Source organism: Poecile atricapillus, chromosome 16, assembly GCF_030490865.1.
Source record: "Poecile atricapillus isolate bPoeAtr1 chromosome 16, bPoeAtr1.hap1, whole genome shotgun sequence".
In the NCBI taxonomy this organism is placed as follows: domain Eukaryota; kingdom Metazoa; phylum Chordata; class Aves; order Passeriformes; family Paridae; genus Poecile; species Poecile atricapillus.
This window is the reverse complement of record NC_081264.1, coordinates 2,437,534-2,462,148: the sequence shown is the minus strand read 5'-3', so window position 1 is coordinate 2,462,148 and position 24,615 is coordinate 2,437,534. Positions and strand designations below refer to the sequence as shown.

At 45.9% G+C, this 24,615-nt stretch overlaps 1 protein-coding gene across 4 annotated transcripts; it reads right to left on the bottom strand.

Annotated features, from left to right (window-relative positions):
- Positions 1-508: 508 nt before the first annotated feature.
- Positions 509-22,493, bottom strand: RILPL1 (Rab interacting lysosomal protein like 1). Of its 4 annotated transcripts, none has more exons than XM_058851538.1 (8): positions 21,912-22,493; positions 18,466-18,616; positions 13,586-13,704; positions 12,472-12,699; positions 9,572-9,744; positions 8,961-9,053; positions 5,626-5,713; positions 509-3,292 (listed from the first exon to the last, which is right to left on the bottom strand). In XM_058851538.1, exons 1-8 carry the CDS (start codon positions 22,476-22,478, stop codon positions 3,287-3,289), a joined length of 1,425 nt encoding a protein of 474 aa, XP_058707521.1. In that variant the 5' UTR covers positions 22,479-22,493; the 3' UTR covers positions 509-3,286. The 4 variants fall into 4 exon arrangements, with proteins under 4 accessions (XP_058707521.1, XP_058707520.1, XP_058707522.1 ...); XM_058851539.1 differs by lacking the exon at positions 5,626-5,713 and adding an exon at positions 6,537-6,612 and having other exon boundaries at positions 3,154-3,292; XM_058851540.1 differs by lacking the exon at positions 509-3,292 and adding an exon at positions 6,537-6,612 and having other exon boundaries at positions 5,632-5,713.
- Positions 22,494-24,615: the final 2,122 nt, after the last annotated feature.

Sequence of the window (24,615 nt, the reverse complement as noted above, 5' to 3'; positions counted from 1 at the left end):
CCTTTGTACAGAGGAATGTGCTCCAGTCAGCACGTCAGAAAATGCCTCATGATCCTGATGAATCCATGGACAGTCACTGAAGGAGGGTGTCACGGGTAAATGTGGTTGCAGCTGTACCCACTCTGTCCTCACCCTTCTACACAGGGTTTAAATCCATTCTGGAAACTGGGTTTGCTACTGGTTGTAGCTGAATTGTGGGAAACTGAAAGCAAAATATCTTTTCCAGGGCTAGGATATATAAATACAGACATACCTCTTCCATTAAGGAGTTTACAGTGCTTTCTAGAAAAGGCTCTGTCACGTTCTTTGTCATCATAAGCCATTCTAAATATATAATGTATTTTAAATTGTGTTTTTTCAGTCTTGGAATGGCTCTGTCCTAAACCTTGTCTGCTTTGAGGCTGTATTTACATCAAGAATTGTACACAGACAGATCCAGAGGCTGCATCCCCAAGAATGGATAGTATTACTTTCCACAAAAAAAAAAAGGACACAAGTCTTGCAGAAATAGGTGTTTTTCAGAAATATTTATTAAACCGTTAAAATTATTTACTGCCCAACCAAAAAAAAAATAAACCAACCCAAAAAATGTCAGTGATCCTGCACTTGGTAGTCAGGATTGTTACACCCCTTACCTGCCAGCATCCTGGCCCCTTTTCTAAAAGCAGATTTTCCTTGAATATTGACAAACAATACACAACAGATCTTCAGATCTTTAGAAACGCTTCCCTCCGCGCCATCCTTCCCGACGGCACTTGGGGTGTGTGGCTGCAGCATTGCAAACATGAGAACGAGTGGTTAATGCCAGCAGGTCAGGAGGAGCTACGAGGGGTTGAGGTAATGGGTGCAGAGATGGGGGAAGGCTCTCCTGCCTCGTGCAGGGGTTTGCTGTTGGCTGCAGAGCTGGCCCGACAGAGCCCCAGGCTCTGCTGTACGTGCGCCAGGACTGGAGATTTCCTTTGTGCTGCACTGGCTTGGGTTGGGTCTGTGCAGTTCCATTATCCCAGCTCTTTGCTCTCAGCTGATTTCCAAAGGGATCTGCTTACTCAGGCCCACATTCTGGCGTTGTTTCTGCTCACTGCATCCCTTCTGAATGAGCCACACGACTGAACTGCACTCGGGACAGACTCAATGGGGTCATCCATAATTTAACTGCCTGATGTGACTGTACTGCACTTTTTGTTTTCTCATATGGAAGTGAAGCTAGATCTTGCCAATTTAAGTATCATTAAATGAAGACACTCCCTCCATTTAAGAGTTGCTTTTAACAGGAGGGGGAAAATGCTGCTGTTTTAAGGATGTTACGAAAACATAACCAGGCAAAACCACATCTACCCAGTACCCATGCTGGACTCTGGTCACTGTGTCTCATAAAAGGCCACATGTTCCCCCTGCCCCAAGCTGCAGTGACACCAGGGGGCACAGTAAAGACTTTCCCTACCTAGAACACACAGAAGGTCCATGTTGGAATGAAGCAGTTACAGCCAGGAGCAGGGCAGCACACAGCCCACCACTGCAAGGAGAGGTTTTACTGCCAGGGTTTTACTACAGATGGGCTAAGAACCATTTACTGCTCACACAAAAAATCCACTCTTGGATCACCCTGTATTAAAAACAACTGGCCAGCACTAATCTCTCTGGAGTCCTTTGAGAGTTCCTCCTGCACTCAGTGCCTGGAGTAGTTGGAGCTTTGTTCCAGCCTGAGCTGTATTTCCTGTCCTTGGTGTCACTCCTGAGAAGAGGCTCTACAGAGCAGGTGGAGCAGCTGCTCCCAGCCCCTGGCACTGAGCTGCACATGCAGAAGCTGCCCCTGGCCCTGCTGGCACGAGATCCTCCCCATGAGCAGTGCTCTCCAGCATGGACCTCCCCAGCCCACAGCCAAGGCCACAGAGACACCTCAGCCCTGTCCTCACATGAAGCCGTGGATACACGCACCCTCTCCTATGGATACACCCTCTCCTACCTGCTGGCTTCCCTGTGGAGTGTGTGGAGAGAGGTGGGGAGTGCACTGGCACTGGGTGGGTTTTAGTGTTGGAAGGACAACCTCGGCCAGGCCTGGGGTCTCACCAGCTCAGCTGCAAAGCACATCCAGCCCCTGGGGTTGGCTGCTGGGCTGTTGCTGGCAAGTTCAGCCCTGTAACGGGCTACCCAGACATCTGCCACCACCAGAGGAGCAGCCTCACACACAGAATTCATCTGTTCTGCCCACATAGTGTTTAGTCAAGAGAAAAGGTTGGGGTTGTGTCTAGGTCAGTGAAATAGTTCATGTCAGTCAGCTGAGGATGTGTTTCCCTCTGAAGTTGGACAGTCTTACCTAGACAGGAAACTGAAGAGTGACTTAATTAAAAACCTGTCTGTGGGAAAGATCTAATCCCTTTACAGCAGCTGCCTGCTACACTGCCAGGAAGTCCCTGGTAAGAAGGGAAAAAAAATCAAGAGTTAGGATTCCTCCCTGTATGCAATTTGTTTTTCATTAATACTGCAGAACACAAGGCACGCTCACCTCATACATCGGCTCTTCATGCTTTAGGCACTATAAGCACAAGGGAAATGTACACTCACTGTCCCTCTCAAGGCTACTCCAGTTATCTCTGTGTCAGATGGATTTCCAAGGGGTGACTCTGCAAGGTGCCAATGCCAGTGGCACTGACAGGACACAGCAGAGCTGTGGGCTGCCACCAAGGGCGTCCAGCTGTCGTATCCCTCTTGAAAAAATTCTTACAGAAATAAAAAGCAAACAACCAATAGTGTTAACAAACAGGGTAAAAGAGTCTTAGCCCTGCACTAGATATACACTGCAAACAAACTTCTAATAATGGCACAGGTCCTTTTTTGGTTTAAAGAAGCTTGTGTTACTGTAGTTAATGCATGAACGAGATCATAGACTTGTTATTCAGCATAAAACAAGTCATCTAGAAGCTTCCATGTCCCAGGGTGTCAGCAACTGTTACTACATAGCTTGGGTTCCTGTTTGCAGCAAACAGTCACCAAGTGAACAGTGAGGGATCCCTTCTGGAGAGTCTGAAATAACCCCCGAGGTGTGCAAGGCGAGTAAAAGTGATGGAGCTGCCGCAATGCTTTACAGAAGCTTCTTGTTACGAGCCTGTCGAGATCTACTGCAGCAAACCAAACACCTCAGGGCTTTAGTCACAGGTGTTGCAGGGCTTCTTGTCCTTGTTCCATGTAGGAGTCATCTCTGTTTGAATGTGACCATTCTCCAAAAGTTTCCTGGAAGTGGACATTTTTCTGTGATGCCTGCATACGTTTCTTATCACGAGAGAAGAAACTAAACCTTTTGGGAAGGGAGCAGTGAGGGAGGGAGGGAAAAGAAAGAAGAGTGTTAACTATCCTGAAAGCACTTCAAACACCCGCCCCAATACACAGCACAACAAAACACCGAGCAAAAGACTCTGCATCTGCAGAAAATCAAGGCAGAGCAGCCTGATGGGAGTGCATGTCAGAATGTTGTTAGGGATGGAGTCATTGCAATCTCAAGCAGTTTGGCTACGGAAGCTTTAGATAAGCTCTAAATGCTGTTGACTCTTCAAGGTGCAGGTATCATTTAGATGTAGGTTCCCCCTTCCCCAGCCCTCAGATAACAAAGCCACACAATCCAGGTTAGTTTCTTGGCATAAGTAAAGTGGTATCTTTGGCATTAAATCTGTATATTTTACCACAATGCAGAAATAGAATATTTTTTTTTTTTAAGGTTGTCAGCAGGGAAGTTTACAAGATAAGAAAATAAGTCTCCACATTTTTTCCCAGTGTAGATGTTTTGAAACCTAGACTTGATTCCTGCAAAACTGAATGAATAAATGCACCTATGTGCATGAGAGTTTGCAGGATGAAGGCTCTAAACAAATGCACACGAGTGTGCACGTCATTTCCTGTCACACAGCTTGGGTGCTCTAAGATAATGACGTACATGAACCAACAGCCATTTAATACAGCTAAGAAATACAGCTGGAAAAATCCTTAGTATCATTTTATTTGTATGGGATGAAGTTACTGGATTAGGCAAATTCAGTGTTTGTTGTGGGTTCAGTACAAGAGGTGTTAGTGCAGTGTTTAGGCCTGCTGAGAAATGCAAAAGTTGTGGTTCCAGCTGCCAAAGGACTGAGTTGGCTGTGGATCCCTTTGGTCTCCGTGCTGGGTGGGCTTCAGGAGGTGAAGATTGTTTTGCCTGCACTGAACCAAGTGTCACACAGTTGTGATCCAGGACAGGAATTCCAAATGCTTCCACAGTAAGGGGGTGTGACAATATAACCTCAGCTTTGTTGGGTGGTGGAATATTGGTCAGGGCATAAACCTGGCCCTGAGTCCACGCTCACCTTCCTCAGCGTTCTCCCTCCTCCCACTCTCCCTTCATCCCCCTCAGCACCACCATCCCAACCCTCCCAGCTGCCTCGTGCAGACCAGGGAGTTTCACCTTCCATGTCTCTTGATACACAGGAGGCTGGATGATAAACACTGAGAATATTAAGAATAATTACTTGTTGATTAGAAAGGGAAATAAACCACTACACAACTTAAATGCACGTAAATAACAGTGCCAGCAGGACCTGAACTTTTGCATTTCCTGGCTTCAAATGTGCAGCCTTAATAGTGAAATAAGTATTTTACACTTAATTAGCCTCATATTTTTCTACCACCTTCATCACAGGAGCTCATAAGTTCACACACATATACTGTGTATTTTCAGGGCCAGAGCCAGCTCCAGCTGATAAAAGAAGTGACCAAGCTTTTCTACAGAGCACATTTGGTCCTGCCTGCTCAGGGTTACTGTCTGGAAGCCCACACAAAGGACTGCTGTGTTTATACAGTCAGTTTCAAATGTCAAAGCTCAGTAATTATCAGGAAATTAAGCAGGAGAAAAATAAGTTTGTAAATCTCTAAAGGGTTCAGCTTTTTAAATTCCTTCTGAAACAATGAAAATTGTTATTATGGCTAGAAAATTCTCCTGGAGGATGTTTGGAAAAAGCCTGTCTGTGTGGAGAGGAAACTGTGTCATTGCTGTAAATGTAAAGATCACTAAAGCAGCAGTTCTAATGCAGAGAGACTTTGCATTAACAATTATCAGTATGTCTTCCAGGGAGAGCCAAGAATTGGATGACAGAATTGATTATGAAGAGTTTACACTCTATTCCAAAATACATAATTAGAGACAAAATATACAGGGCATAGATAGAAAGACATGAAAGCAACAGCCTGTAATTAACAGTGGAAATTAATGTGGAAATCAGCCTCTCCATTCTGTAACTCTAACTAATTATTGCAACAAATTGTTAGAAACTAGTTTCTCAAAAAGCATTGGTGAGAACTGTGAATAGCCTTGCTTGGGAAGCAGAATTAACAGATGCTGGTTAGAACTGCATATTGCACCGATTTTCCGAGGAATAATGATTGGTTTAGCATGGCAACATTAAGGCAAAAGGTGATAAAATGTCAGTTTGAGGATGAGCATGGAGGACTGGGATGAGTACTGACACTGACTGGTCATTCTGATTGGCACTTTGATCCTCTGGGATCCCACTGGCAGCCAGGAGAATGCAACCAGCAGTGCTTGTTAACACAGGGTCATGCAAGAGGAAACCACAGTACCAAACATTTTAAAAAAATTCCTACAAGGGACACAAGTCTTCTTATTGGCTGCAATGTGGGATCGTCTGGAATCAATCCAGCTGCTACCATGGGCATTATGGCTGTAAAGATCCTGGTCAGGAAAGTACAGACACAGAAGAGATAAGACTGGAGCAAGGGAAAGAAAAAGCATTCCATTAAAAAGAAAAGAGGCAAACACGATACACAGGGTTACTTTGAATACAACACAGGACACGTTACAGGGAGAGGGGGATCTGCATCACCCAAGACAGCTCTCCTCAGTGAAAAAACTCTTGTTTAGGAAAAACAGTTATTGTAGCACTTTCAATGGCTTTTGGGTTTCTAAAAGATACCACTTTCCTGTTGTGAGGCAGCCTGCAACCTGGTTGGATTTCATCAAGGTATGACCACTTCTAGCAATGCAGAGCAGAGTGCACGTTTTTGTTCCAAGAGACAAACAGGCACAGACACAATGAAATGAAGGATGAAGGTGTATGTTAAAAACTACAAAACAGGACACAGTTGTGACTACTGGATATTGGCACAGGGTTAGAGAGGATCAGCATTACAGTTAAAGATTTCACAAGGGTTACAGTTTATACTTTCAAGTTAAAAACCAGTATTGCAGGTGAACTCTTGAAATAACCTCCTAAGAAACTCCGTGGTTAAAGGGCCTGTGTGTCTGTTCCAAAAGAATCTGTGTTACTTCTCATGCAGGAAGATGCCAACTGCAGGCAGCTGAATGCTTTTGGGAAACCTTGCAGCTGCTCTGGCAGGAGCACTTTGGAGCTGGCTCACAGCAAGACGGGTTCTTTGTGAGGGTTCAGCACTTGCACTGAGCATTAGACAATCCATGCAGCGCAGAGGCTGAGAGAGCCAAGTGCTCTGTGCCCAGCCAGCCCCACACACACCTGCCAGCACACCTCCATCCGTACCTGCAACACCCTCTGTTTGTCTAGGGATTCTCCTCAGAGGTTCTCCCTTGTGCCAAATATTTTTTTGAACTGTGGACTGATGTCAATTAAAGATTAAGTTGAAATCACGAGAGACATTTCACTTGTGACCAAATGCAGCTCTCCCCAACTCACTAACTGCTGTTCTGAGATTAAAATTGAAAACAAATGGGTAAACACTGTTGGATCATTAGCAGCAGCCAGGATTTCTATTTTTATGCAACGTGGCACGTCCTGAGCTGCAGAACTGACAGACACACCAGCTTTTGTAGACTGCAAGAATAGGAAGAAAACTCCTGGCTGTTTGAAGCATGACATCAGTGACAAACAAGCACGTAGTCTTAAGGAGAAAACAAAAGGGTGTTTTCTGCTCCAAACAGAGGGAGCATTTTTAATCCTTGGACTTTTCCTCCTCAGTAAAGCCTCCTGGTTACATTATTTCATTAAAACTCTGTCATGTGATGTGGGAGAGACAAATGTACGAGTCAGTCAGTCTGAGATCAGAACTCAAGAGACTGCCCCAAACGTGCCAGCCCAGAAAAAATGCTGATTTCTGTAGCTTCTGTTTTCCTTTCTTTATGGACTTGCAGCACTGAATCACCTGAGCACATCTTGGTTGTCAGAGGCTACACATCCATATGGCTCACTCCCTCAGACTCTGTGTGGTGAGGGGAAAAAGGGCACATTGCACAGGCAAGCACAAAACTTCCCTTGGGAGGGCTCCTATTTTTGTACTTCAGCTTTTTGTTTAATCAGGAGGAAAACTCTGAAAGAGAGGGAAAAGCAAACCCATTTTTCCTCTGTAAAGGCACTCTGCATGCAGAAAGCAGCGCTGCAAGTTTTTCATGAGATCACTGGGTACAGAGTTCATGTGCCAGAGTGTTCCCCAGGCAGCCAGAGGGACCCTGGAGAGGGAGAAGGGAGCTCTGGAGACACCTTGCAGCAGGCAGGGACTGCAGCTGGGGCAGGAGGGTGCTGGGACAGGACAGAAGCTACACTTGCCTTCTTTGGTTTGCCCAGCAGTGACATTTCCTGACTTTTTAAAGCCCAATTACAAATACAGTGTTGACAACACACAGAGAGGGGAGGAGGGAAGGAAAATAAACCCCCCCCAGAGAAATCCTATCCAGACAGGCTGCAAGAATGAGACAAACCTGAAAACTGTTACCATCCTTCAAATTACTCTGGTAGACAGTTTTGTATTCCCTTATTTAACATGATGGCTAAGTGGAGAGAGAGCAGAGTGAAACCTGGGGACAGAGCATGACATCTAAAAAAAGTAATTTCAGCTTAGGCAAAGTCAAAGCTAATACCTCACCAACACGTGCTCTGCTTTACAACCTCTGTTTACATTTTTATGCTGCCTTTGCTTCATCAAAGGCACCATTTCTAATCAAACATGGAAGCTGCACAACACAAACTGTGTGAGCTGAAACCAACCATTCCCTACAACAGAATTTGCTTAAAAAAGTCTAAAAGAAATGGAAAAGAAAAGAGAAACTTTACAGTGAAGATCTTGTGCGACACAGTATTATCATCATCATCATCATCACCACAGCTGCAGAATGAAAAGTGAAGTCCAAACTCATATTTTCTACTCGTGTGAGAGGAAAGGTTCTCTCAGCACAGACAGAAAGCTGCAGTCTACTGCAAATAATCAACAATGCCCTCCTGACTTCATGGTGCTTTGGGTCAGTCCAAATCTTCCTATGGAATTTACTCTCACTCAGGGCTGTTATTGAACAAGGACTGAAGGTTGTGAATGTGGGGAGAGGATGGAAGAGCTCTTTATATGGAAACAACTGTTCCAAAATCACCTATGCAGTTAAAAGTGTTAAGCTCCCAGTATCACAAAAATACCAAAGAGTTGCTATGAGATTAGAAGACTTAATTTGGAATATATAAATACACAGGAGGGAGTTTCAACAGAGAAAAAGACTGGCCAACACAGTGATTTCATAATTAAGTGATAAACTAGTAACAGCACATCTCTGACAATAAGCTTTGGTTCCAACAGCAGCATTAATATTTCAGAAAAAAGGTGGGGTTCTTTTAGCCAAACAAGTGCCCATCCTCTCAGCTGCAAATTTGCTCAGCAAACAAAGTTTTTGTGCTGCCCATGTAGTGCAAGTCAGGGTCTAAAGGCTTCAGTCAACAGGGAAATGGGCACAGTGAGGTCATGGGAAAATGATAATTCAAGACTGAAAGTTGTCCCAGATCTAGGCAAAAGTTTTGGCTAAAACCAGCAGTTGTTTCATATCTGTCAAGTGCTCATTCAGTGTCTCTCTCATATACAGTAGGAATGTGGTTATCTAAATTTTTAAAGTCTTTAAAATAGTCCTATGCATAAGAAACATTTGGTATTTACAGACTATACCCAGTATGCTTAATAAAGATGCTACTTACAGTCGTTTGATTCCAGATTCAGGCTGAGTTGAGGGTTTTGGCTGAATTATGGGTGTTGGCTGTGGGGATCTAGTTTCTTCTTCCATTTCCTCACTTGAAAGAAAGAAAAGATAATTAATGTTCTCCTCCCAAGCCATGGAAGCACTTTGAGATCTACAATTCAACCTGAGGTAGCACTGTTGATGAAGGAATGCAAAAAGATCTGTTCAAAACCCATTCAAATGAACTGAAGATTTTTTTATCAACCAAGGATCAGCACACCTAGAACTGGGTCTCCATTCAATATTTTCTTCCCATTGCGACAAGGAGAGGGAGAAGAGGAGTGGATAGAATAAAAGGTCTAGAATTTTCATTTTAGACCCACTCCTATCCTCATTTTTGAAATTCAAATGTATTAAATGTTGGTAATCTTTCTAGGATTCAGGACAGGGAGTTAGGAAGGACAAGTTTGAGGAGCCGGGTTCAAGCCGAGGCTGTATTCCTGCAGTCTCTGCACAAGCCTTTGCAGAAACACAAATTTGAACAGAACTTCAGAGCATGTTTATTGTTTCTAAACCTGCCCTGTGGCTCTCCTGAGCATATCATCCAACAGGAGAGGAGATGTAACCCACCTTTTGTAATATAAAAGCTCCTCTTGAAGCAGAAACACTCGAGATTTCAGTTCATTCCTCTCGTGAAGGACATCCCGGAGCTCCTGCAGGGTGAATCTTGGGCGATTGGGATCTTTTAAGTCCAATGCCATCTTTTCTGACTCAGAGAGACAATCATCATTGTTTGGTTCTGCCTAGGGAATGAAATGTGGGCTTTAAATTCACCATCCAATTCAAATGTCCAATTTTTGATAAGTCAGTTTTAGGAATTCATAATTTTAACAAATGGAGTAAACCAAACATCAGTTCTTTATATTAACACTGAAAAGGTTATGCACTTCCTTCCAGCTCTTCCCATAAAGAGGTGTCTTCTTATAATGTAAGATAAAAAGTGGAGATTTAAGTTTCTATCCCCACTTATGCTTTCATTAAAAACCAGGAGGGGTGTTAGCACCAGACCTGGCTACAAAGTGGCAGAAGACTGCAGTTTAGGTGTTTATACACCTGCACTCTTGCCTCTTCTTTTCCTCTAAGAGTTCACTGGAAGCTTGGAGGAATTTTATCTCCCACCACCCAGTTTCTGTGGCTCCCAACAAGCCAGAATTTGCTCTCTAGGTATGAGTCTTGATTCCCAGGTCTGTGGCACTGCTTCCTGTCTCCTCTAGCATTTGCTCAGAACTCTGGCACAAACTGCTTGTGAAAACATGGTCTGTGTAAGCACACAGGAGAGCATTGCTCAGGTCCTGTGCTGTTGTTCCACTCAGGGGCTGCACAGAAATGATGAAAAATCACAAGGTTCTGGGAAGGGTACTTGGAATTGAGATTCTGAAAAGCAGCTCCAAACCTTAAGAGGTCTGCAGGATTTATAACAATACAAATACATGCAGGACACTCTGTTCCAGGAAAATACATTTGAAATGTAGCAAAGTCCATTTGAAATGTGATGCTTTCTGCAAGGACTGATAGAGGCCAGCACATGAAATCAGAGCTGCCAGCAGCCAGGTCAGCCACTCACCCTCCTGGGAGGATGCAGAGATCAGTCTCAGAGCTCCTGTGTGGCAGTGACAGCTTGGTGGGATACAAGCTGGAAATTTCAGGAGTTGAGCAGTGAAATTCCTACACAGTCCATTATTTGTAACCCTGACCCTACCCTCTTCTAAGCTGCTGTGTTTGTGAAATGTTTTTGCAATACACTGATCCATGGTTTCAGGCTGAACTTGGCTAAGGCTGGTGCAAGGTGAATTTCAGGTGAATTTCAGTGCCTGTCCTGCAGGGATGAGGCAGTGGAGTGATGCTCACTTGGGCACTGTTTGATCACCCTTTTCATCCAAACACGTTCCTCTGCACAGACTACATGGAATTAAGATTGATGCAACCTTACTAGAGGCTCAAAGGAAATTAGCCAAACACTTTTCCTCCTCTTCAACCCCTAGATATAGCTCTGAGCTGGTGTCTCTTCTTTTGGTTGTATATTTGCCCCACATCTCTGCCCAAATAAGCTATTTTTGCTAGATTTGGCTCAAATCAGCAAAGACTGAGCAGCCTGTACTCGATGCAAATGTCCTTGACTGAGGCCAACAAGCAATGTCCATTCTGGAGCATGCAGCTATTCCAGCTTTCTGCTTGCCACTGCAATTCCTGTGTGAGCAGTGCCCTGGCAGGGGGAGCAGGGACGGCTCTAATTAGAAGAGGCGCGATTGCCATGGAACTGATGAGTTGGAGAGAGGTGAAGAATGCATCCTTTCTCTGCAGACACTGAGGACACTTTCACTCCTGCTGGCTCCAGGCCTGGGCTCCCCAGCCCCGTTTCCAAAGCTGGGTATCCTGGCTGAATTAACAGCAATGAAATAATCCTTTTCATTATTAATACAGTGCTTGCCCGTTTGGCAGTGACATGACAACACTGGCTGTCACATTCCCAGGGGACCAAGGTACCTCATCAGCACTTGTCTCTGCTTTTTGATGTGTATTCCTGCCTGTTGCCAGTGATGTTTCAGTGGATGTTTCTCTCTGCTGCAGTCTGTCAGGTATTTACACCGTGGAGCTCTTACCAATGCATCAAGCTGAACAACTCTGTGACAGAATTCCTCTCAGTTCTTAAATATCACAACACCCCTTATTGCATTTCCTACTCAAAGAGTAGTTAATCTACTAGATCTAGAGTAAGGATGGTAAGAGCATCATTAGGAGAGGGAAGTGCAGTATGTTTGCTTCAAGAATAAAAAAGTAATGTTATAGGCACAAAGGAAAATACCAGGAACCATAAAGAGGACTAAGGGATAAACAGATCACTGCATCTTTTTCTCAGGAAGCTCCCCTCAGGTTTGCATTCCTGCTGCTCTGATTTCAGCCCAGCTCCATTTGCAGACTGTCACTTTGCCTGTTCTGCGAGAGCCTGCCTCTGCCAGCGGGAACATTTGCTTCTCACAAACATCTGTGCTCACAACACTTCACTGCACAAATTCTAATAGGAAGCAAAAGCAGAAATAAGGCCAAAGTTGATTCCTCTAAAAAAGTGCCTTGAAATATTTATATGTTGATTTGGTATCACTTAACCAGCTTAGTCCTGACTGATCCAAAGTGCCATAAGCACTGCAGGGACCAGGTGTGCAGAACTCTGCCCTGACTCTGGGACTGCTTCTGGCACAGTTTCTGTTCCACTGTGTTTCATCTGCCACTGTCACCCCCATGCACCCCTGTGACCCATCTGGCCTTGAGTATTTGCAGATCTGGCAAAGCTGAAGCTACTGTTGGTTGTCTTTGGAAAACCCAGACTCTCCAAGGAATTGGTTTGTTTTTCTTTGGGGGAAGGGGTAGGTGTGTACATACCACAGCCCTGCCAAAAGGCAAAGAGGTACTTGGTATGAAGTCCAAAGCTTTTTAAAAGGCTGTTTAAAAAAATGATTCAAAGTGCCTCTTACCTTTACTTCCTCCCCATTTTGGCTGGCCTGGGTGTTCTCACCCTGCAGCTTTTCTCTGAGCTTCCCCAGCTCTGCTCTCAGGCTGCCCATCTCCTGCTCCTTGGTTTGCAGATACGCTTCCAACTCCACCTTCTGCTCGATCAGCGCCTTCCCCTGGGCCTCAACCACCGTGATCCGGTGCCGCAGGTCGTGGTTAATTTTCATCAACCTGTTCTGCTGCTGCTGAAGCTGCACAACATCCATGCAAGAGCTCAGGATCCATTCAGCCACAATGGCCCAGTCCCAAACACCACCTTAAAGTAGTGGGTTCCTGTTGCATTTAATCTGAAAAATTCCCCCCCTCTCCTCACCCCCAGATTAGTTTTTCTAATATCTAATTATCTACTACAATTTTAGTCACCCAAATTTAATTGATTTCTAGAGTAAATTCCCCCAGCACAGGGAGTTTTTCAGATAAAAGCAAATCCATCATTTCTGATATTAGTTCAAGGATAGGGTGCCTTATGGGATTCTGAATCAAATCTTAACCCAGGGGAGAAGAAAGACAAGACAGAGGAATCCTTAGTGTTCAGTTTATAAGTCCTTGCTTTGGGCTCCAAGCTCTCTCCTAAGACAGGATGTGACCTGCTGGGTGTGTGTGGACAGCCCCAACTCGAAAGGCTGCAGCACCTGCCAGAGGCACTTGGACAGAGCAGAGATCACCTAGGCCAGGAAAGTCCCACAGCCTAAGGACATGAGGCAGAGTGAGGAATGGGAAGCAAAATATGGGTAAGCAGGTCATTCCACAGAAAGTGCCAAATCTCATGTCATGCCTGGAGTCACAGTGGAGTCTGTGACTCATCTGAGGCTGAGGCCTGAGCAGGTCACTGCTGGCAGGGGTGGCCTGGGCTGAGCAGTGCCCTTCTCATGCAGAGGTGATGCACACTGCACCTCTGGTGTGGGACTGCACTGAAGCCTGACCATTCTGGACACTCCACAGCTCTGCTGGACACTTCAGTTGCAGGACTGTTAATCCAGCACTCTTTACACTTTCTATATTTACTTTAAACTCAAAACCGGGGTATGGAAGAGTGGGTGAGAAAGAAGAGAAATAGGAAGACCAAGAGCCACTTACAGCCTCTACATCCTCATTTTTAAGTCCAAGTTCCCGGTCCTTTGCCCTGATTTCATCCCTCTGTTTATCCACCACTTCCTTCAGCTTCTTCATGACTTGCCGCTCTCTCTCTGACATCCCTGGTTAAAAAAAAACCAAAACATAGAACACAAACTAAGGACAGTCAGGAGCTGCTGAGGCTGAGAACAATAACAATGAGAAATATTTAAGTAGACTCTGGAAGTTGCCTGCTGGTAGAATTACAGAGATGTTTTAGAGGTTACTTCAAGGGCAACAGAGAACACTGATGACAGAATCCACTCCATAACACCACTGCACAGAGACTCCTTAAAAAAGGAACTGACAGTCCTCAGAAACATTTATAACAGTGAGTGACAGTGCTGCATCTTGCTGCCTTAGTAATTTTACATCAACGTTCACACCATGCCCCAGGGAGCTTGGTTATCTCTGTGATTGTCTCTGGAATCAGCTGGCCAAGGCCTTGTGAAAATTGTAAAAAAGATGGTCTGGATCTTCAATAAGATGTAAACAACATATCACTGTTGTGGATTGCATCTGGATCCAAACCAGCAGAGGAGCACTGAACTAGATTGATTTTTAGTTGAAATCCAGTTTTGTGTTTGGTGAAAAGAAAATTAAACAGGACCTTCAGAGGGTACCCCCACCCTGAATGCAGAACCAAAATTTAGTTTGAATTATGGTCACGTATTTTCTCTTCATGTTTTGCCACCCTTTTCCCATCCTATTGTGTGGTAATTCATATTTAGAGTAACTATACTTGAGAAAAAAAATACTTCATAGCATTTCACTGGTGAAAGGAGTTTGGAACATTGCCAAGAACACAACACTGATCCTGTCTGAAAATAAAGAATGGGTTAGATTCACCTTAAATCTGACCAATGAATCATTAGGAAATGTCATAAACCACAAAACAGGAAGCATTCTTCTATTTGCCATTACAGAGATAACTTGGACCTGGCACTGCAGTGATGGGCTCTTGAGAGCAGACACAGACCAGAGGTTTTAACTCGGTGAGATGATGAACCTCCTGCCCTGACTTTCCCTGAGAATGGCACAGAGATGTGCAGTCTGCTGGTCCTGAACTATCACATGAAATCACCTTGCACAACATCCTTGAGGATGAAAAACCCTGCAACCAGGGCAGTGTTTGGCTCCTCTGGCCAAAATCCAGCCCAAGCAGGAGCTCAAATCCAGGGTCTGCTGCTAACTCTACTAATTTTGGCAAAGTACTTTGTTATGTGGGTCTTCAGCTTCTTCCATTTACGAACTGCAAGTGGTGCTAATTCACTCCCCACTCTGGGGTGGCTGGAAAGTTGCTTCCTTTTTAATATATTAAAGCAGCTCCCACATCAGAAATATGTATCTTTATGCATCAAATGCATCCAGCCAGGAAAGGCTCTACTTTCTAACACCAGCTCAGACTTTCTGGTTTTGTTCTTCCCTCATCAGAGAAATCCAGAGTTGTTCCCACAAGAGAATTTAGCTGCATGTCTTTAGGAACTCCAGCTCACAGGTCAGCTACAGAATGAACTCATGGATGATAGAAGAGAGCAGGACAAACCTCAGAGAAGGAAAGGGAGTAACTGCTGGATGTGCACTCCTGCAGCAGCTGTGGACTCCCATGGAGGGAGTGGAGCAGAGCAAACAGGGGGAACAGCAGCTCCAATCTTCAGTGCTAAAGGACCAGAGTGCAGAGAACAGGGAAATGCTCTGCTGGGAAAAGGACTGGTGGTCGTGGCTGGCCAGGGATTTGGTTAATGGGATGTGTTCCTGTCAAACCCCAGAAAAGAACTGCCAGTGACACGGTGTTCACAGTCTAGTATTACCTTCTCGTCCCTTTTAATTCTGTGGTACATTGCCTGCTCTATTTCTGGACCCTGGTTTTTATCAGCTCTGTGCTGCTCTGGGTTCTAGCTCTTCACAGGGTAATTTTAATTCTTTGGTGTTGTACCAGCTCATACCCACCAGGGAGAACAAGTGTCACAAACACAAACTGCTGCTTAACTATTCTAAAAGATCCACATTCCTCTACCACAACACAGGTCTGGTACTTCTCTGCACTCACAGACCTCTGCAGGCTCCTGGATCCCCTCACTGCAGCCAATCTCAGGGCTGAGGACTGAAGCATCAGCTGTATTTAAAACCAGAAGAATCCAAAACTTTGCCCTGAAGTAGAGGGACTGCTGTGAAACTTTAGACTGGTGAAGAGGTAGCACTGGTGAATGCAGCTGTATCCATCAGTACTTGTGAGATGCTTTGAGATCTCTAGATAGCAGGTGCTATTTAAAGAAAAAGTACCATTCAGTGCTGACTACTTTTCCTCCCACTGCGCTCATTTTTCTTGCTAACATTTGGTGAACCTAAAAGGCTTCAATTGTGTGCACAGATCACTACAAATTTTATTTCAGGAAGTGGCAGGGGAAAGGAAAGGTGGGGAGTTTTGTGAAACAGTCACATCTCCTGCCATTTCCTCAGGCACTAGGAGAGAGGAGAGGGAAATCACTAAGTGCCCTAAATGTAAAATAATTATCTCTAAATGGTTCAAACTCTAATAACTGTAAGATCTTAAATGGCACACCCAGCCGGCTTCCCCAGACACATCCTATGAGCAGCTTCCTGTGGGTTGCTGTGATCCTGGTGTTGTTCCAGCAACAGAAAGGAAAGCAGCTGGAGGGGAGGACACCAAAAAAAGAAAGAAAATAAACTGGGGGACAAAAAAAAAAGAACATTCTTTATGTTTAGTGATCTGTTCAGTGCTGTGTCCATACCATATCTATCACTACAGGCCAAGTGCCAGGCAGAACCTGTGGCACCATTACCAAAATATTCAAAACAAGTTCAACACCTCTTTTGAAGGGAACTGTAGGTCCTGCAGCACAGGAGGGTCACACAAATGCTGCCATCCTGCTGCCTCTCCCTTAGCACAGTCAGGCTGACAGCAGCTCCCCTGCAGTGGCACAGCAGCCTGCTCGTCCTGTTTGACACACTTGGGTCAAGTTTGCATGTGGCATTTTCCTAGGATATTCCAATCAGTCAGCAGTCAAACAGTGCTCTGTGCAAGGGAGGAGTCGCTTTAATGGGTGTTACAGGCTCATCTTTAACCCCTCCCTTGTGTTTTGTGCTCTGCCACAGGTCCTTTCACACGAACCCTGCTCTGCTCAGACTGCACAGAACACTCCTGCTTGCACAGGACTGCCTCTCCCACGAAAACTTCATCATGCTCAAATGAGGCTCTCAGAGTTAACTGGCAAGACTGACTCTCAAGGTCTTGCACACCCAAATCAGTGGCCTCAGTTGCCTGTGTAAAATAACCCCTCTCCCTGTCTGGTGAGTAAGCAGTGAGCTGCTGATCCCCGGGGCCAGCACTGAGGGGAGACACGATCACAGTGCTAAACCATGCTCAGATAGGAGAATTGGAGTCTGCTCAAAATTAGTCCAGCTAATTGTCCAGTATTATAATAATTAGTCCAGTATTGAGCTTGAAATCCTGCCTCTCTGGACTCTGCATCAGACCAAAAGGCAGAGACTGAAAAAGAGCAGAACTGCTTTCTGACACTATCCAAACAAGTCATTCGAGACAAATCTATCCCTGCTCATTAATGACAATATGTCCTAAAAGAAAAACAGTTGGGTTTGATATTATAGATCCCAATAATTAAATGGGGTTAATCTAAATTAAAGATTTCACTTAAACTGAATGTTTTGGACAAAGAATATCAGTGATCTCAGAATCTAAGCTCTGGAATGGGCTTATAGGTTTTGTTTGTGTTGTCATACATGGGTAGACAGTAAAAATAACAAGAAAAGCACGTCTGGCATTTGCTTGGCTGGCTGGATGTGAAGAGTATGGCTATATTTAAATGCAAGCACATGAGCTGCAGTGAGCTAGATAGCCACTGGAAGGGAAAAAAAGAAGGAAAAAAAAAAGAAAAGAAAAGAAAGGGGAAGCTGGCTCTTTATAACACAATGTCAGTCTTCATAGTCCATGACTCATTACTGCCATTCTGAATTTTGCATGGAGGTTGTCAGCCTGATGTTGAGCTACTTCTTTGCCACTAATTGACTCCTAAATTGAAAGCATTGCATTTGTTGTTAAAAGTATCTTGAGAGGCTTAACAATTTTTACTTTTTGAAGGTTTCATTATACTCTTCCCCAGTGCAAATGAGCAGCACTGAGCCTCAGGGAGAGAGCAAGTGGAACTTCCACAGTGTTGGACAGTTTCATTCAGCTCCAGCAAGCCTCCATTTAATCCCAGCCTCTGGAGCCTGGAGAAGGAATCCCTTCATTCCTAGTGCTCACTGGAGAGCTGTGATGGCTCAGCTGTGTGTGATCTGCTTTCAGACTGCTCAGTCAGGACACTGGGAAATGGAGTTGGGATCTCACAACCTCAAATTCTTTGCTGGGAATGGTGGAGCAAAGGGACATCTATTCCTCTGCTCCTGGGAAAGAGCTGTTGGCTGAGCTGTGGGTCAGAGCTGAGGCTGGCAATTGTTTCAGTTCCTGCAGTGAGATCTATCTGGTTTTGTGCATAAAGTGTGAAATAAACACTGGAATGGATTATTCTGTTTGTATTAAAAAAACATAAGGAGGGCTTCAGAATATTTTATTCTGAAGAATAACAGAATATTGAGAACCCAAAGAAGTGACAGACCGAAAGGTGTATCTAGACTTTACTTCCAGAGATGCTTCTCAGCCAAACAAAAAGTAAAAAAAAAATAAATAAGCAAATAAGACTTCAAAACCCAGATCTGAATTAATCTACAAGGAAAAACCACACCAGAATATCCAGTCAAAGTATTTTGATAAAGTATTTCTTTTTGTAAGAAAGCAAGGACTGAAATTGAAGTAGCAAACTTGCCTTCGTGCTTCTGAAATTCCTCTTCTGTGAAATTAATGTCTTTGTGGGACAAGTTTGTCATCAGTTGTTTATTCTCCTCCTGCAGCTGTGCAATTTGGGTAAGAAGATCCTGTGCTTCTCCTCTCCAGACATCCTCCACCAGTTCTAATTCCTACAAGGTAAATCAGAACAACACATTTATATTTTAAAACATGTTAAGAGTCTTTGCCTGGACAATTTACAGATCAAACTAGTAATGATCCTACTGATTCTTATGGAAAACAATTAAATGAGAGTACTTTGAGTTTCTTAGAAGACATCTGCTTTTCTAATGCCACCACCAGGAAATCAGCCACCACAGTCCCCTTTGCTGTATGCTGAATGTAAATACCTGAGGGGATCATTCCTGATGCAAACATTTTTGACATGCCAGTTACCCAAAGGATGGCTCCTTATGCCTTGCTTTGATGGGAGGACCAGGTTAAGGATGCAGCTGTGTTAGAAAAAGAACCAAACACGAGCACCAATTCCCTCCTGCATCCCAGGAAAGCTGTTAGAAAGCCCCCAAAGCATCCCGGAGCGAGGGCCAGGAACTCAGGGCTGGACATGCTCATTGTGTCAGAACAGCCTGGGCTAAACTCCTGTTATGAAACACAAATGTAAACTGATGAGTGTGTGATCCAGTGCAGCAAAGCCAGAGCTCCTGGCGCACGTGGTGAACACAAGCCCAAACCCTGCTGCTTCCTATGTAAATTGTTCTCTTGGAATGTCCTGGGTGGTGTCTGTGCCATGGCAGCCAGGCCAGTCAAAACAGCTCCCATTTGTGGGGACACTCTGTGTCAAGAGCAGCTGTCACCAATCCTCATGAAGGTCAAGTCAGGACAAAAAGTAAAACATCCTCAAGCAAAACAGTTGTATTTAGAGCCTTGCTTGTTCCAAAAGCTTTTCTATATCTCACTTCTGCAGTGGGGGGCATTCCCTGCTCCATTTTCACTTATGTTCTTCAAACAAAAAGCTGCATGCAAATCCCTGGAGCCAGGCTGAGTCACCGCTGACTTTCACATCATCCACATGCCCCTTTCCTACCTAACGACAAAACACATTCAGACAACAACCCAGCCAAGCACAGCTCGAGGCTAAAATAAACTCTGCTGAGAGATTAAAGGATAGCTCTCTGCTTTGAATGAATGCTCTGATAATGGGAACTCATGTTCCTGGTGACTTTTGGGTCCAAAAGCCATTTTATTCCAGCATTTATTACTGTATTGCTGCTAAAAGTGTTGCAGAAAACATTATGTGGCAAAGAATATTAGCAGAGGTGTGGTAAGCTATGCAGAGCTAATTATTAAAAAGGAAAGAAATTGTCATTAATCACCTATTTTACCTGAAACTCTTTAACTTGAGAGAAAAGTAAATCTGTAATGAAACTGATATTTCCAAAAACCTGGACTATTTACAGTGATGCTGCCTGTTACAACTCTGTAGCTAAAATAACGCAGTGACCTATTTTAGCAATAAACCAGCACATTCATCACTTACAAGCATATTGATAAAACCAAAATGGAATGCACACAAACCCCCAAACAATCTAAACTTATATCACTTACATGTGGCTGCACTGTAAACACACAGCTATCCCAAGGCTTGCCTGGGCAAACTTTGTCATTTTACTGCTATTGAAGAGCCCAATGAATTGGAGCAGAAATTAACTTCTGAATCCTCATTAACGGAAGTTCCAGACAGGGGAAGCACATCCATGGGCCAGGCAGCTCAGGAAGCCCCAGGCAGCGGGTGCTGAGCCAGAGGACACGTAAAACAGATTCCCACATAAAGTTTAAGTGCTGAAATCTCATTAACTGATGCTTGCAAGGACCACTGAACACTTTTCTGGGTGTTTTTTGGAGGCTTTGAGGTCAAAAACTATTTCTCAGTATCTATTTTTTTCTGCTTATCAGCACTTGTCCTGTGAAAGAGTCTTCAAACCCTCACACTAGAACAGAGACATGAGACCACAGTTCTATAGGGACATGGTGAACTAGGAACCAGCATGATTAAAAAAAGGCATGTATCATGCAGTTTATTTTCCTGTTAAAATCTGTTTAGACTGAAGTAGATTGTTTAAACACTCCCTGAACCACTTGATGACCCTCAGAGAAGCTGACAGAGCGGAGCAGGGGTGGTTGACTGGCAGAGAGATCAGCTGACATGTTCAGGAAACTTTTTATCACTTACAAGAACTTCAGAAACATCTACACAGAACAACTTGTACAATGACACAGGGTCGGTTCAGTATCCACTTCATGCAGCCTTTGGTAAATATCCAGCATATTTGTATCTATTCTCTAGACCTTTTTTCATACTCCTGAGCCTTATCAAGGCTTTGTACATTAAATGTCTTTTATCTTCCTTTTCAGACACTGTCCTGAGACTCCCTCTGCAAAATGTTGCAGAGTTAATCCTGGATTTTCCATATGCTAGGTGAAAGTCCTTTAGCTGTCTCTTTTTAAAATATAAAACTGGGATTTATCCAGTTGAGCCAAACCTTGAAGTTTGGGGTCTCTCTTCCAGAAACCCCCGTCTCCTGTTTATCCTGATTCTGTGTGTGGAATCAGGAACGGCATGAGGCAGCAGTGATGATTTAGCACAGTCATTTACCAGAAGAAACATTTCTTGTATCAGTTATCTAGATGGCTTGAAGAGTAGATCTGCTACTTTTACTGCAGTAACTGGAGCATGCTGTCCTGCAATAAGAGGCTAACAGGGTATGGGAAATGCTCTCTGCCTTGGTCTTTAATGGGAGTGGGGTCAGGGAATGCTATGACCACCCCAGAACAAGTCAAGGCACATCTTGCCATCGGAGGATGGAGCAGCATTCCGGCAGTGTGCTCTTCCCTACTCTTCAGCTCTAGCTCTGCTCTCTGAAATCACTCGGTTCTCCATCTCTCGCCTATGACTTGCCTAGCCCGAAGTCTGTGCCAGGAAAACTAGACTGCTAAATCATTCCCAGCTCCGGAGAGGAAAGTGTATTCTTGTCAGTGACCTTTCCTGGCCTAGCAGGAAGCAGCACTGTCCTCTCGTCGGGAGAGGGGATGGAGCAGGAGTCCTAACCGGGGAGACACAGGGGAAGGAAATGCAGTGACCGGGGGAAGGGGTGGAGAAAGGGAAGGAGGGAGGAAACTTCCAGGAGGGAAGGAAACAAAAAACAACAACACGCCCAAAGCCTCAGCGACGCTAAGGCAGCATCCTCGCCGAGCCCGTGAGCCCGCCCGGGCTGTACCGCACGCGTGCCCCGCCCGCTCCCGCGGCTCCGCGGCATCCCGGCCCGCACCCCGGCGTCGCTCTTTGTTTTCCCGGCGGCGGCGGGGGGAGAACGGCGGCGGGGGGGCCGGAGCCCGGCTTCCCCCAGGGCGGCTGCGGCAGGCGGGGGCAGCCCTGCCCCGCCGCGTCCCCCCGGCCCCCGCCCGCACCTTCTGGTGCTTTCGCTCCTTCTCGATGCGGTCCATCCTCTCCAGGCGCAGGCGGTCGAGCTCCAGGCGCAGCTCCTCCATCTCGGGGTTGATGTGGTTGCGGCTCACCAGCACCTCCAGGATCTCCAGCACCCGCACCACCTTGGGCATGAGGCGGGCGATGGCCTCGCAGCCGTGCTGGTCGATCACCCGCTCAAACTCCTGCCCCACGGCCGAGGCGATGTCGTACACGTCCATGACCGTCAGCTCCGCCGCGTTCTTCTCCAGGGCGGGCGGCGCCCCGCCGCCGTCCATGGCTCGCCCGGCCCCGCGGCGCCCGCATAGGCGGCGGCGGGGCTCGCTCCGGCCGGGGCGCTTCCCCTGCAGCCGCTCCCGCTGCCCCGCGCCCGGGACGCGGCCCCCGGCAACTCCCGCGAACTCCGGGCGGCTCGGCCGGGGGTGTTTAAACTTGGCCGGGCGGCGCTGGGGGAGCGGCGGCGGGAGGCGGGCGCGGCGTCCCCGCCACCACCGCCCCGCCGCCCGCGGCCAATGCCCGGCGCAGGGCGGGCCGGGGGCGGCCCCGCGCATGCCCGCGGTCCCCGCGCCTCCCGGTTCCCGGGGCCATCCCCGCCGGGAGGAGGCGCGGGGGTCTTCGCTGCTCCGCGGGGCTTTGTTTGCCCCCTTCGGAGAGGAGCATCGCCAAACGCGGATGCTCTTCGCTCGCTGCTTGTGCCGAGCATCGCCCGGAGGGCTCTCGGTACCGTCCGGGGAGCGCAGCCGCGAGTTTGAGCGGGCAGAGCTCGAAGCTGCCCGTGTTCGGGGTTCGGGTCTCACGCAGACGATGCCCAGCTCTGGAGTGGGTTCGCAGCAGGGGCAGGGGCCGCGGGTGCGTCCGTGGGACCCAACAGCGAGCGCAGTGTCCGGAGCTGGCACGTCCGGACCAGGATGGACGGGAGGCGATGTTCCCCTGCTCCCGAGGAGGACGGAGGGTGACGGATGCACATGGAATGGGGGGAACGAGCCGTTCTGCAGCGCACACAGCAGCTGCACATCAATATTAGGGGTTTTAGGCTCTTCTCCACAAGAGCACAGAAAGAGTCTTTACTGAGCACATGTTCCGAGGATCAGTGGAGATTTTACACACGCAAGCAGCTTGCTGGCATGGATCCACTTACAGAGGAATTTAAATGAAACCAAAATGTATTTTTCTGCTCAGGTTTTTCAGTATTTTTGCTTTCAGGTGTGACTGTGAAAGTTTGGATCTTCTTATTTCCATAGAAAGAGATGCTTTTAGGAAGAGAAGCTCCAGATGAGTCTCTACAAATAAGTTAAATGTGCCTGGGAATAATTTTAGGTCCCTGTCCTGCCATTTGCTGTATGCAGAGTAGGAAGGATGCATTTTATCTTGGACAAGATATGATGAATAATATCAAACACTGGAGCTAGTGAGGAGAAATAGCAGTGGGGCTGCAAAAGCCAAACCTGGAATGACTTTGACACGTGCTGCATGTTGTGAATACAGTATTAATTACCTACTTTTGGCAGATGCAAAACGCCAGTGCAGGGGAATGAGAGTGATGAACGATAAGAAATGTAACACTGTAACACCCAGAAGTACAACACTGTGACACACAGACCAGCTTTTTCCTACAATTCTGTCACAACCTCGTTCTGCCACAAGGTACAAAATACTGATTTTCCTCATGCGCTGCCGAACAGCAAGGGAGGGAACAACCAGTCCCCAAATACCCGAGCTTGGCAATCAGTTGCCTAAGTTGGAGCAATAACCCAGTGAAAATATATCTATATATCGTTCATGAAACTTATTCCCAAAGCTGAACACGACAGGATGTTGCACAAAGTTCCAGGGAGAGGAGGAGGATGAATAATGGTGTAGTAATCCTTTCCTGGCAAAGATGCTTATGAGCACACAAGGAGAGGCAGCCCAAGCAGAACGTTTGCAGAACACTCTGCAGTACCTCAGGGGAGCAGCTATGCTGTGAAGTCATTGTTTTGCCCAAGTTAGAGATGAGAAAAAGAGGTTTTGCCACAAGAATTTGGTGTTACGTGAGTTCCCATTGTTCTGTTGAAGTGAGAGTAGAGGAAAAATGTAACAATGTACAGAACATGTGTGGAAAGACTAAAACTACAGCTGAGAAAGCTGAAAAACCAGCACAATTTATGGTATGGGAAGCAGTAGATTCGATGTTATCCTGATCCAAACTGATAGAAAACGACTTGGCAGGAAAAGTCTGTTATCCAGCCACGTATGTGACCTGCATCTGCTCAGGCTCAGCTTGTCTTGCAGAATTTCGTCCACACTTGTCCTCACCCTGTGCCTGCACTGACACAGCAGCTCTGCTGGCTCACACCTGGAGGGAGAGAGCACAATGTACCCATGTAACTCTGCCATTTGGCAAGACAAACGCATCTGGGTGTCACCAGGAGGACAATAACCAGCACTTATTGGCAAAACCAGCGCGTAAATATTCCACTGGAAAGCCAGGCTGTGTGTTAGGCTTTAACTCTTCCCCACATCACTAAAACAGTAGTCATGAAACAGGCTGCCTTGAGCTCAAGCATGAACGTCTGTATTTCTCTTTGGAAGGTTTAATTGGAAATTAGCGCTTAAGCACGGTCATGCAAGGAATGTGTTTTTAAACAGTTACTTTTGGGTGAAGCAGGAACATGGACGTGCCACGTGTTTTCTTAAGTGTGAATAGCT

Coding starts and splice junctions, on each gene's coding strand:
- RILPL1 (XM_058851537.1), bottom strand. CDS start 22,478: ATGCGCGGGGCCGCCCCCGGCCCGCCCTGCGCCGGGCATTGGCCGCGG. Junction 18,617..21,911: donor AGGAGCGAAAGCACCAGAAG/GTGCGGGCGGGG, acceptor TTTACCTTGTAG/GAATTAGAACTGGTGGAGGA. Junction 9,054..9,571: donor GAGCTTTTATATTACAAAAG/GTGGGTTACATC, acceptor CTTTCTTTCAAG/TGAGGAAATGGAAGAAGAAA.